Source organism: Haliotis rufescens, unplaced genomic scaffold (assembly GCF_023055435.1).
Source record: "Haliotis rufescens isolate VD_foot unplaced genomic scaffold, xgHalRufe1.0.p SCAF_1, whole genome shotgun sequence".
Taxonomy (NCBI): domain Eukaryota; kingdom Metazoa; phylum Mollusca; class Gastropoda; order Lepetellida; family Haliotidae; genus Haliotis; species Haliotis rufescens.
The window spans coordinates 59245118-59258256 of record NW_025963779.1 but is presented as its reverse complement, the minus strand read 5'-3'; the positions used below and the strand labels follow the sequence as shown (position 1 = coordinate 59258256).

The 13139-nt window shown below is 41.3% G+C and overlaps 1 protein-coding gene across 1 annotated transcript in view; it reads left to right on the top strand.

The window, feature by feature from the left end:
- The window catches only part of LOC124131496 (laminin subunit alpha-5-like), a 96129-nt gene that overhangs the window by 26211 nt on the left and 56779 nt on the right, over window positions 1–13139 (top strand). The window contains exons 13-21 of the mRNA XM_048398556.1: window positions 1393–1532; window positions 2619–2719; window positions 3776–3996; window positions 4692–4828; window positions 6403–6618; window positions 7456–7596; window positions 8275–8768; window positions 10775–10877; window positions 12779–12920. Of these exons, the coding sequence (XP_048254513.1) occupies window positions 1393–1532; window positions 2619–2719; window positions 3776–3996; window positions 4692–4828; window positions 6403–6618; window positions 7456–7596; window positions 8275–8768; window positions 10775–10877; window positions 12779–12920 (1695 nt within the window). The remainder of the gene's footprint in view (window positions 1–1392; window positions 1533–2618; window positions 2720–3775; window positions 3997–4691; window positions 4829–6402; window positions 6619–7455; window positions 7597–8274; window positions 8769–10774; window positions 10878–12778; window positions 12921–13139) is intronic.

The window sequence follows — 13139 nt, the reverse complement described above, 5'->3', positions numbered from 1 at the left end:
TATGCATCTATGTTTCAACTTTGATAAATGCATGGGATCAGGGTGCTACCTGTTTTTGTCTGGTGCAACTAGCTTTACATGTGAACATGCACCTGGTGCAAGTTAAATCAAGTTCCTTAAATAAGTCCTGATACAAGAAGATACACTTGTAAAATACATCACTTACTACTCTTTTAATGACAATCAGCATTTTTGTCAGTCATATATTGCAAAATGTGTTGTAATTTGCCTTTCAAGTTCAGTACTAAAAATAGCCACTACAAACAATAGTCCACAGCTAGCTTTTCCTTTTGAACCTGCTCTGAAATATTTATTGTCAGCAAGTATCCATGTGATTTGACGTCAATTTGATGGTATCGGTGACCTGTGTATCGTGATACGTATCATATTGTGACCTTGCTGTATCATTCACCCCTACTTTTAACACAGTATATATTTATTGACTACAGAATGGTTAAATGTGTATGTGAACACACATGTAAATACATACTTTCATGCCAATTAAATACAGTAAATCATGAAATTAGTGCATCACCAATTAATGCAAGTGTCGACTCCATTTCCTAAAGTGCATGATGAAATTAATGGAAGGGCCCTGCAAAAGGCTGTAGACTGAATAATATCATTTGCCATCTTCACAAACTTAACTTCAACTGCTTTGCACGTTAAAAAACATGAAATCAAAAGCACGAAATTCCAGCAGTGTTTTACTTGTAAATGTCGAATAATCTCATATTGGTTGTTTGTTTTTTTGTTGAACACCGCACTCAGCAGTATACCAGCTGTATGACGACGGTCTGTAAATAATCGAGCCTGGACCAGACAATCCAGTTATTGACATCATGAGCATGAATCCATGCAATTGGGATCGATGACATGCATCAACCAAGTCAGCGAGCCTGACCTCCCAATCCCGTTAGTCGCCTCTTACGACAAGCATAGTCGCTTTTTATGGCAAGCATGGGTTGCTGAAGATCTGTTCTTCCCAAAAATAATCCTAGAAGGTTACCAAGAACAAAGACTCAAACAGACTTGCCTCCTGTGATAACAGCTTGATAAATTTGTGTAAACAGACAAGCCATGCCTGACATGGAAGCTGGCGAGAAGCACTGTCTAAATCCAGCATTCAGTTACATTGTTTATTGTGAGCTTTCTTATATGTCATTGTTTCCACCCCTGTGCAGTGAACTGGACATGACAATATGTCCAGATAAAGATGTGTCACGTTTTAAATACAAGCAAGGGACACTTGCATATTTTGCATTAATTTCATGATGAAGATCAACATAGAAGACTGACTTTAAAGTGGAACATTACCTTATGCCATGTTTAGGTCTTGCTTTCATCTTCATGTGTTCGTTCATGGATATGTTTCTTATTGTTTCTTTGTAGATGACCCCCGACCAATGACTATACAATTCCCTGCGTGTCCTGACCGCTGGTGCTATGAGCATACCATAAACTACAGGACACCAATTCTCCAACCCAGTACTCAACTGTGTACATTCATAGTTCTGGGCACCTTGTACCTGGTAGGTTCATGGGAGATTATTCTCAGATGTGAAACCATGGGGATTATGTTCAGGGGAGATTACTCCCAGATGTGAAACCATGGGGATTATGTTCAGGGGAGATTACTCTTAGATGTGAAACCATGGGGATTATGTTCAGGGGAGATTACTCTTAGATGTGAAACCATGGGGATTATGTTCAGGGGGGAGTTCTCTCATATTCTGAAACCATGGGGATTATGTTCAGGGGAGATTACTCTTAGATGTGAAACCATGGGGATTATGTTCAGGGGAGATTACTTTCAGATGTGAAACCATGGGGATTATGCTTTGGGGAGTTGACTCATTCTGAAAAGTTTATATATATTCAGGCAGATTGTTTGTTTGTTGTTTAACGCCACACTTAGCGATATTCCAGCTGTATGATGGTCTGCAAATAATTGAATCTGGACCAGACAATCCAGTGATTGACATCATGAGCATCAATCGGCGAAAATTGATATGATGACATGCATCAAGCAAGTCAGCTAGCCTGACCACCCGATCCCATTAGTCGCCTCTTACGACAAGCATGGGTTGCTGAAGACCAATTCTAACCCGTGAATCTTCAAAGGACACATTGTCATAAACCTATAAAATCAATTGCCTGAAGCTATGACTCCTTTAGGATATCAAAGTCTGCATTCTGCAAGTTGTATGCTAATAGCAGTTGACATGATCTACCAGTTGGAATTGAGGTCAATACTTCCATTACTATTGCCAGCTTATAGTGTGAAACCATTACCCGCGATATTCATTATTTCTGCAAATTTAAACATGGCAAGCGTAACAGGAAATACAACAGAAAATGTAAACAAATTATCACAAAATTCACATTTCATCCAGTTGATTAATGTAGGAAAACAGCTGAAATTTCATCTTAGCAAGTGGCTTTATCTTATTTACTTGTCCTTGAAATTTAACAAAAATAAACAATAAAGTGATGGCTAACCTGGTATTCCTAAGAATAACAACTGTGCATAGGCTCCCCAGTATTCCTGGACAAGACATCTTGCTGATGTAGGACCCACACATGTTCATGACACCTTCTGTGTGTATTGTTTACAGGATCGACTGATAAGTGTCCCTATTGAGCTCACCCAAACAGAACAACTGCTCAACACCAAAGACTTCGACCAAAAATGTGATGTCGTCACCAATGACATGAAGTATGTGTGTGTTTACTTTATCCTCGTATGTTCAACATCATGTACGTACACAGTGTTGCAGTGTCACAAACCTTGCAATATATATGTGTGTCTGAGTCTGAGTCTGTGTCTGTGTCTGAGTCTGTGTCTGTGTCTGAGTCTGTGTGTGTGTGTGTCTGTGTCTGAGTCTGAGTCTGTGTGTCTGTGTGTCTGAGTATGTGTCTGTGTCTGAGTCTGTGTCTGAGTCTGTGTGTGTGTGTCTGAGTCTGTGTCTGAGTCTGTGTCTGAGTCTGTGTGTCTGAGTCTGTGTGTGTGTGTCTGTGTCTGAGTCTGTGTCTGTGTCTGTGTGTCTGAGTATGTGTCTGTGTCTGAGTCGGTGTCTGAGTCTGTGTCTGTGTCTGAGTCTGTGTGTGTGTGTCTGAGTCTGAGTATGTGTGTCTGTGTCTGAGTCTGAGTCTGTGTGTCTGTGTCTGAGTCTGTGTCTGAGTCTGTGTCTGTGTCTGAGTCTGTGTCTGAGTCTGTGTGTGTGTCTGAGTCTGTGTCTGTGTCTGTGTCTGAGTCTGTGTGTGTGTGTGTGTGTGAGTCTGAGTATGTGTGTCTGAGCCTTAGTCTGTGTCTGTGTGTCTGAGTCTGCGTCTGTGTGTCTGAGTCTGAGTATGTGTCTGTGTCTTCTGTCTGCACATTCTCATCAACAGTTGGTATCCTCCAGTAATCAACGAGTCTGTTTGTAATCATTGTGTTTCTGGAACATTATCCATTCAATATTTGTTCACAGAACAGTGCTTTTTGCCATTAAGTGATATCTATATTTGTTATTTTCATGGAAGCAACAAAACTTAAACTCAACTCACCACATGTTTATTTGAAATAAGGGTCTGAAATTCATTTATATTGAATCTTACTCAAACACAAGCTGTCAGATCAGTGTAATAGATCTGATGTTAATGAAATTGAATGTAAAGTTGAATCTGTTTGGGGAACTCATCCAGAAAACTGTGCAGAGAGAGCTTTTGTTTTATCTGACAATAATTTTCTTCTTTGGGACAATTGTCATATAAGTGGTCTTGGTCTTCCTAGGAATGGAACTGCTGATGAGGGCACCTGCAAGGCTGGCTGGTTCTCACTGATGAGCTACTACCTTAACGGCCCACGGAGTTGTGACTGCAGCCAGCTAGGCAGGTCCGCTGCATCCTGTGATCCCTTTGGTGGGCAGTGCCAGTGTAAGGGTGGAGTGACAGGAAGGGCGTGTGACAAGTGCCAGGCCGGCTTCTACCAGCTCACTGATGCTGGCTGTTCAAGTAAGCTGAATTCACAGACAATGTGTTTGTTTTAAACATATTTCATTGATATAAAGGTCAGTAGGAATATCATGCGTCCCTCCACCTTACACCCCCTACTTTCCAATTTCCAAATTTCTCAAAATTTAAAAAAGCAACCTTAGCGCCCCCCAGGTTGTGCCTCACCTTTCGGACACACCCTCCTTGGCAATCTCACTAAATGGCCTGGTGGGCCCGTGTCCGAAATACTTATAATGTTTGAAAGCACACGTTAAATCTCCAATAGTAAGCAAGTAATATCATGCTGAACAAATAAACCTGTGACAGTAACAGTGTCGTTATGAAGAATGGACACATTTACCCAATAGGGTTAGAATAGGTCCCCTATTGCTTGTCACCGTGATGACCTAGGTTTAATCAGATTAGGTCCCAACATTCTCATGCTTGTCATAAGAGGTGCATAAACTGGACCAGACTTGCTAATTGTTTTGACCACTGGTTCGTTAGGCCCAGACTAGAGTATGATACAGCTGAAATATTGCTGACATGTAACAACAAGGAAAGAAAACCAACATTTATTGTCAGCAATGGTGAGTTCCTGCAATGTAATGCTGGCTTGTTCTTCAGCAACCCATTGCGCTGATCAGCTTTATAATAATCATGACAAGTTAGTGATTTCAGCTGATGTTCACTGATGCAACTTTCTCCTCATCCAGGCTGCAACTGTGCGTCCAGCAGTGTAGTGTGTGATGCAGTGACGGGCCAGTGTGACTGTCCTCCCAACACTATCGGCCTCCGATGTGACTTGTGTGACTTCAACATGTGGGGCTGGAATGCAACAACTGGATGCAAGGTCCAATCACTCACCTACGTGTCACCTTTTGTCACCTGCTATCATTCTTAATTCCTGACAACTTCCTGTCATATATTCCTTTTCTGTCACTGTCCTGTCACATCCACCCACTTCCTGTCACATCCACCCAAATCCTGTCACATACTACCACTTCCTGTCACATTCACCCACTTCCTGTCACATTCACCCACTTCCTGCCACATCCTACCACTTCCTGTCACATTCACCCACTTCCTGTCACATTCACCCACTTCCTGTCACATCCACCCACTTCCTGCCACATCCACCCACTTCCTGTCACATTCACCCACTTCCTGTCAAACCCATCCACTTCCTCTCAGATCCACCCACTTCCTGCCACATCCACCCACTTCCTGTCACATTCACCCACTTCCTGTCACATTCACCCACTTCCTGTCACATCCACCCACTTCCTGTCACATTCACCCACTTCCTGTCACATTCACCCACTTCCTGTCACATTCACCCACTTCCTGTCACATCCACCCACTTCCTGTCACATTCACCCACTTCCTGTCACATTCACCCACTTCCTGTCACATTCACCCACTTCCTGTCACATTCACCCACTTCTTGTCACATCCACCCACTTCCTGTCACATCCACCCACTTCCTGCCACATCCACCCACTTCCTGCCACATCCACCCACTTCCTGTCACATTCACCCACTTCCTGTCACACCCACCCACTTCCTGTCACATCCACCCACTTCCTGTCACATTCACCCACTTCCTGTCTCATCCACCCACTTCCTGTCACATTCACCCACTTCCTGTCACACCCACCCACTTCCTGTCACATCCACCCACTTCCTGTCACATTCACCCACTTCCTGTCTCATCCACCCACTTCCTGTCACATCCACCCACTTCCTTTCACATCCACCTACTTATATCAAGTCTATCAAGTACTGATAAGTCTTAATTGATGTTGATATTTTTATAAGTACATCAAGAACTGATACATCTTCCAGAGAGTTAACTGACTATGGAAGTCCAGTTTCCACCCTTGCCGAACTAGGCTAGAAAATCTGGGCTCAATCGTCGTGCCACCAGTGGCTATCATAAGTTATGTTCGTTCTATGTCCTTCCTATTGACCAATGATATTCTACCTCTCATATCACTTGCATTAGCTTCAAACAAAATGGTGTCGCCCATTCAAAACAAACTAATCGATAATCAAAATCGATATTGTAATAAAAATTGCATCAAATCACATGAGCACCTTGATTAAAAACAAAACAAAATCTGGAAATATTTATGCTAATGCCAAGCTGGCATGTACACATGTTTTGCAAGTCCTACGATCAACTGAAATATGCACAGCAGTTTACGCATGTGCTTTTTGTTATGCGATTTGATTGGATTACGCACTCGTTGGTCCAGCCAAAATATTACTTCATATTTCCAGCCTAGTTTGGCAAGAGCGACCACTGGACCTTTATAGTCAGTTACTCCTTGCCGTGGGAAGATGGTACTGTTAACTCTGAATTGATGTTGGTATTTTTGTAAGTATATCAAGTACTGATAAATCTGTGTTGTATGACAACAGGAATGCAACTGCAACACCACCGGATCCCAGCGGACATGGTGTAACAGCACGACTGGGGTGTGTTCCTGTAAGACAGGTGTACAGGGAGACAAGTGTCATGAGTGTGCGGACACGTTCACCGGCTTCAGCAGCCTGGGATGCAGTCCCTGCAACTGTGACAGCACCGGCTCCAACTCCACTGTGTGTTACAAGGCAACAGGTCAATGTTCCTGCAAGGTGAGCAGTTCTTGTCGTGGGCAACACTGCCTGGATTATTAAACACTTTCAGTCAGTGACAGGCACAGGGGTAATAGAGTAATAGTGAGGGCATCGGAAATGGGTTTCACACATTGACCCATGTGGGAAGGCAAACACTTCCGCCACTTGGTTCCTCGAATGCCTCTCGGGGCGATTGGGTAGCCTAGTGGTTAAAGCGTTCGCACATCATGCCGAAGACCCGGGTTCGATTCCCGACATGGGTACAATGTACAATGTACAATTTCTGGTGTCCCCCGCCGGGATATTGCTGGAATATTGCTAAAAGCGGCGTAAAACCATACTCACTCACTCACTCAAATGCCTGTCTTACTGGATACAGTGAATGTAGGACCTGACTTGATGATGTGAATGTGTTGACTGGACATAGTGAATGCAGGACCTGACTTGATGATGTGAATGTGTTGACTGGACATAGTGAATGCAGGACCTGACTTGATGATGTGAATGTGTTGACTGGACACAGTGAATGTAGGACCTGACTTGATGATGTGAATGTGTTGACTGGACACAGTGAATGTAGGACCTGACTTGGTGATGTGAATGTGTTGGCTGGACATATTGAATGCAGGACCTGACTTGACGATATGAATGTGTTGACTGGACAGAGTGTCCTCTGACCTGACTTGATGATGTTGATGTGTTGACTGGACACAGTGAATGTAGGACCTGACTTGACGATGTGAATGTGTTGGCTGGACACAGTGAATGTAGGACCTGACTTGATGATGTTGATGTGTTGACTGGACACAGTGAATGTAGGAACTGACTTGATGATGTTGATGTGTTATGCTTCAGGCCAATGCTGAGGGGTTGCTGTGCAACCAGTGTAAAGCAGGATCCTTCTATCTCCATAGCAACAATACTAAAGGCTGTCTTGACTGTGTATGCACAGGCATCACGTCCCAGTGTTCCAGCTCCACAAGCAGACAGGAGTTGGTATGTACACACACGGCTCCATTTTAATAGTCGTAGAATAGTTCATGCAGGATAATGTGATTTTGAATAATGCATCATAATATTTCTAAAAAGGAACCCCTAGCATCTTCACAATATTGTCCATAACATTTTGACGTCAGGTGTGTCATAGGCAGAAGATGTATGTCTTGTTATTGAATCCAACAGTACTGAAGATTCTCCTATGCTGATCAAATTGAGTTTCAGGGTTGTGCAGCTCTCTTTCAGAAACAGACTAGACATGTCTCCATTGGGACAAATGACATACCGTATTCGACGTAATAAGCACCCAGGGCGCTCTCAAAATTAGAAATATGGGGCTCTTATTAGAATATTATTTTGGTGGGAAAAAACAGAGTGGAAAGATCAATTTCGTGGTTTATGCTGACGTGATTAGTAAATATCGCCGTGGGCGCATATTAGAGCGGGGCGCTTATTACGTCGAATACGGTACTCATTTACATTGATGATATATTTTCAACAAATAGCATGACCACCATGAATTCGTCAAGCCTTGTATGTTTATAATTTGTGATCACAATATGCACCCCTTCTTTTCCTGCAAAGCTACAGCTATGTGGGGTCCTTCAGTATAGAAGTTTCTGTTAAATGTCAAAATTCAATCTTGATGTGCTCCAAAAACTGGATTTCCTATTTCAGAAAACTGCCACACTTGTTGAGTCATCTCAAGGACAGCTGACACCGACAGTATCAGTGGCAGATAAAGATGGTGTTACCAACGCATCCCAGTTGGTGACCTCTTTCACCGATCCAGCCACGAACCACGTGTCTGTCAGGACAGTCATAAGTCCAGCAGGCAATGTGTATTGGAGAGTTCCACAGCTCACAGGGTCACTGCTGCCCGTCTACGGGACCACCATCAAGGTTGAGGTCAAGGTCGAGCCTGTTGTAGCAGCGGGAACCCCAGCAGCAACAACAGCAATTTTGATTGGACGAGACAAGAGGCGACTTGTACATGACATTAATGCTCTGGCGGTGAATGTTACAGCCAAAATCGACATAGGCTTGATAGAGACCCAGTGGAAGTGGGAAAATGGTTCTGCCGTTACAAGGGGACAATTTTTGCTCGCTCTTACAAACGTTGAAGTCATTTTGGTTCCTGCTGCTTTCACAGACACAGATCATGTGTCTTAGTAAGTTCTATGCTATATTCTGTTTTCACAGACACAGATCATGTGTCTTAGTATGTTCTATGATATATGCTGCTTTCACAGACACAGATCATGTGTCTTAGTATGTTCTATGATATATGCTGCTTTCACAGTCACAGATCATGTGTCTTAGTATGTTCTATGATATATGCTGCTTTCACAGACACAGATCATGTGTCTTAGTATGTTCTATGATATATGCTGCTTTCACAGACACAGATCATGTGTCTTAGTATGTTCTATGATATATGCTGCTTTCACAGACACAGATCATGTGTCTTAGTAAGTTCTATGATATATGCTGCTTTCACAGCCAAAGATGATACAAACTACCGGTACAACAAAATTGTGATAATGCAATACAAAAGTTGAAAGTGCAATATTATTCACATACATTTCCCGCTTTGAATACACCTTTATTTTTGGAGCAAATGGAAAGATAAGAGGTCAGTTTAGCTCAAATGAACAATTCAGCCTTAACAGATATTCTCCAGCAAAACATTCTTTATGGTATACAAACTGTGATTTCCACAGCTATTCAAAGCCAAACTGAAGAAGGAATTTTGAGAACCATTTATATTTACATTTATTATTTGCTTGTAATAGCATTTGAAAATATTTTTTGTGATATCTTAAATTGGGCATATTCATTAATTTAGTCCAATAGGTCAGTACTCATGTATGTGCAAAACCACATTGAGGATATCTTCCACATTTGCCAAAAGCAATGTGATTCGGCATTGACGACTATAGTCCTTGAAATAGAATCGCGAAATATATTACCGTATTCGACGTAATAAGCGCCCCGCTCTAATAAGCGCCCACGGCGACATTTGCTAAAATATTGGCTAGTGAACAATCCCAATTAGAACCCCTTCCGATTGATCAATGTACACAAGACTTATTTATTCGCGTATAATACGCACTCATGTTTTATATGCACCTTTAATTATGGGCATTTAATTCTGGAAAAATATATCTGTCGTACATAAACATTTCAGGCCGTCAGCATAAACCACGAAATTTATCTTTCAACTCTGTTTTTTTCACCAAAATAACATTCTTATAAGAGTTCCCTGTTTCTAATTTTGAGAGAGCCCTGGGCGCTTATTACATCGAATACGGTAATTAACAAAGACAGCTGCACGTGTGCTGGTAATAATAAGGTGAAAACTTTATCTGACGATAAGAAATATTACATAGAGTAATGACCAAAATTGCAAAGTTTGCTTCTCAAGAAATACCCATTTTACTATCGATAACTATCATTTCTGATCACGTTACAATTCAGGCTTAGATTGGCAGTCAGTTGACTTCGAGCAGCTATATTTAACTGCATGTGCAGTGTACGTACATTACCAGCACAAACTGAAAGTAAAAATCGTGCAGATTGCTATTAACCAAGTTCAAATGCACGCAATGCTAAATATAATCACTGGAAGTCACCTGACTGCCGATCCGTACCCAGATTGTAACCATGTGATCAAAACTCAATGATGTTTATCCCTACCAAAATTGCCGTAATGGCTTGTTTTAAATTTTATAAGTATTGGAATTAATGCGTCAATGTTCGTTAATTTATAATTGCAATATTTTGTGATTCTATTTCAAGTGATGAGGACTATAGGGATCGTTAATATGCCAGCATGTGGATGGTTTCAAAACTTCATTAGCCCATAATAAAGTTTTACTTAAAGTAACGGCCAAATATTAATAAAATGACAAAGATTCAGTTTTTTCACCTTCATAAAACCATTTTTCATTTTTTAACTGGAAACCTCCCTATTAGTTTAGTTAGCTTTTCACTGATATTACATAAAACACTTTATAGAATTATTTTTCTTCTTTTGCAAACCAGAAACTTTATCCTGATAATAAGGAGGGTGTGCAGGATTTGACTAGCTGAATATTCTTGTCTGCACTTTGACCTAGCTGTCGTCTCGTGTTGTACAAGTCCCTTCTTAACTATAAACCTTCTATCATTGCAGCTTGTCACGTCTTGAGTACAGTTTGGATGGCGCTGTGGGCCTTGTAGCAAGTAGTGTGGAGAAATGTGAATGTGGAACAGGATATACAGGACTGTCGTGCGAGGTTTGTAACATTGTGGTGCATGATAATCACTGCTGAGCAGAAAGGGAAGTACTAAGGACAAACAAAGGAGAACAATTTTTTGTTGTTTGATGGCCCAGTGGTTGTTGTGCTTATGTACTTCAGCAGACAAACAATATTTTGTTAAACCAGAAGTATAAGGCTTAAAAAAATAAAATAAAATATAATGCAGGTGGGCAGTATTTTGGGGGTTTTTGTTGTTGTTTTTTTGCTTGTTCAAACTAGCATGTAACCAAATAAACAGCTGTGAACCATCAACCTGGCAAAGGGCCTCCCTACATAAACAAGCATACAAACTCCTGGCCACCATGACCATAGTACGAGATGCACAGGAAAGCAGTGTGCATGTAAAGGGAAGTAACTGTGTGCTATATTGGATCGCATTGTATTTAGGTATTAGGATTTTATAAAGGAATTTAAATGGAAATAAAACGAAACATGCGGCAGACTTTCTGATGAAGCGGGTGGTGCCTGAGAACCAAGACTATTATTTTTTCAAGCCTAAAGGGCTTGTATATTAAATGTTGACAGTTCATTGAAATAGAATGACCTGTCATGAGATGTCTTGTTTCTCACGTCACTGTGTTATTCATATGGCTGAAACGATATCCCGGGACACCGATGCATCGCGATTCACTCAATACGATAAGGTGCGCAATTTGTGAGGTGCTGTATCTCGATTTTTCATGATACATTTTTTTTTAATAAACTTTTATCACAGATACGTTTTAAATGATTTTTAAATTAATTTCAAATTCGAACCGAGTCATAAAAAGTAGGGAAAATATAATTTTCGCTACACACACGTACGTCTTTGAAAATTCAGTGGGTATGCTAGCTTTGTATATCAGCAGCAGTTCAAGCTTTCTGATTGGCTGAGCGGTCTCTAACTCAAACATGTCGGAAAAAGCAGACGCTTGTCCTTTGCTGGTGAAACCACCGGGGATTCACAAATCAGTAGTTTGGGAACATATAATTTTCGCTACACACACGTACGTCTTCGAAAATACAGCAGGTATGCTAGCTTTGTATATCAGCAGCAGTTCAAGCTTTCTGATTGGCTGAGCAGTCTCTAACTCAAACATGTCGGAAAAAGCAAACGCTTGTCCTTTGCTGTCGAAACCACCGGGGATTCACAAATCAGTAGTTTGGGAACATTTCGGGTTCCTAGTAACATTTGAAGATGGAATCAAACACGTGTGCAAAGATCAAACGTGCTGTCGCATGTGTCACGCAATGTTGAAATAGACGGGCAGCACGACAAACATGACAACTCACATACGCAGCCATCACCCAATTATAGACATTACTATCTAGTCACAACTCACAAATATGTAGGACTGTTACTTTTGTGTTTGCTGGCCATTACATGGAAATGGCAGATGATTCATTAAGTTAAAATACCCATTACAGTACATATTTTATGACTCATGAAAATTCATTCACTTTCATTTAAAGTTTGATTTTAATAAACTAATTCATTTATCTTTTGTCTTCTTTTATCACTATGTGTATTGTAGTGTATCGAGATATGTATCGAATCGTGATGTAAGTACCGAGATATGTATCGTATCGTGATCTAGGTGTATCGTTGCAGCCCTAGTTATTCATGCATTAAACTCTCAAGTGACATTGGACATCCAAGGTGCTGTTGTACAAAGTGATCTTAGCGCTAAAGTGATCGTAACTACCATACCTAAACATAGACTTACGACGATCATAGCACGAAGGTTTTGTACAACGACACCCTGGATCTTGTTCCACAAAACACTCTTAGCGTAATATAACCTTTATTGGTCAATGTTAAAGTGTAGAGTTATGATGGACATAGGTCTATAATATCCTTGTGGAACATGGCGTGAGTGGTAATGTTTCCTCTTCAGAGTTGTGCGACAGGCTTCAAGCGTGCCAACGTGACCGGCCATGGGTATCTGGGTGTGTGTGAACCTTGCACCTGTAATAACCATGCCTCTACCTGTGACCCCAACACTGGGAGCTGTCTCGACTGTCAGCATCAAACCACAGGTAGCCCCGGGAACTTGCATCACTTGAACTCAATTTATTTCATCTGACGATGAAATACTGACTTAAAGCACTAAAGAGCTACAAAGATTAGAGATTATCTGTCTGTATCCCACAGCTGACATCTGTAACTTGTCAGTTTGCTAACGGGATTAACCTCTTTGGCCATGTGGACAAGGTGTCTGACCTCAATTCAGAAAGTCAGTGGTTCAAATCCCATTA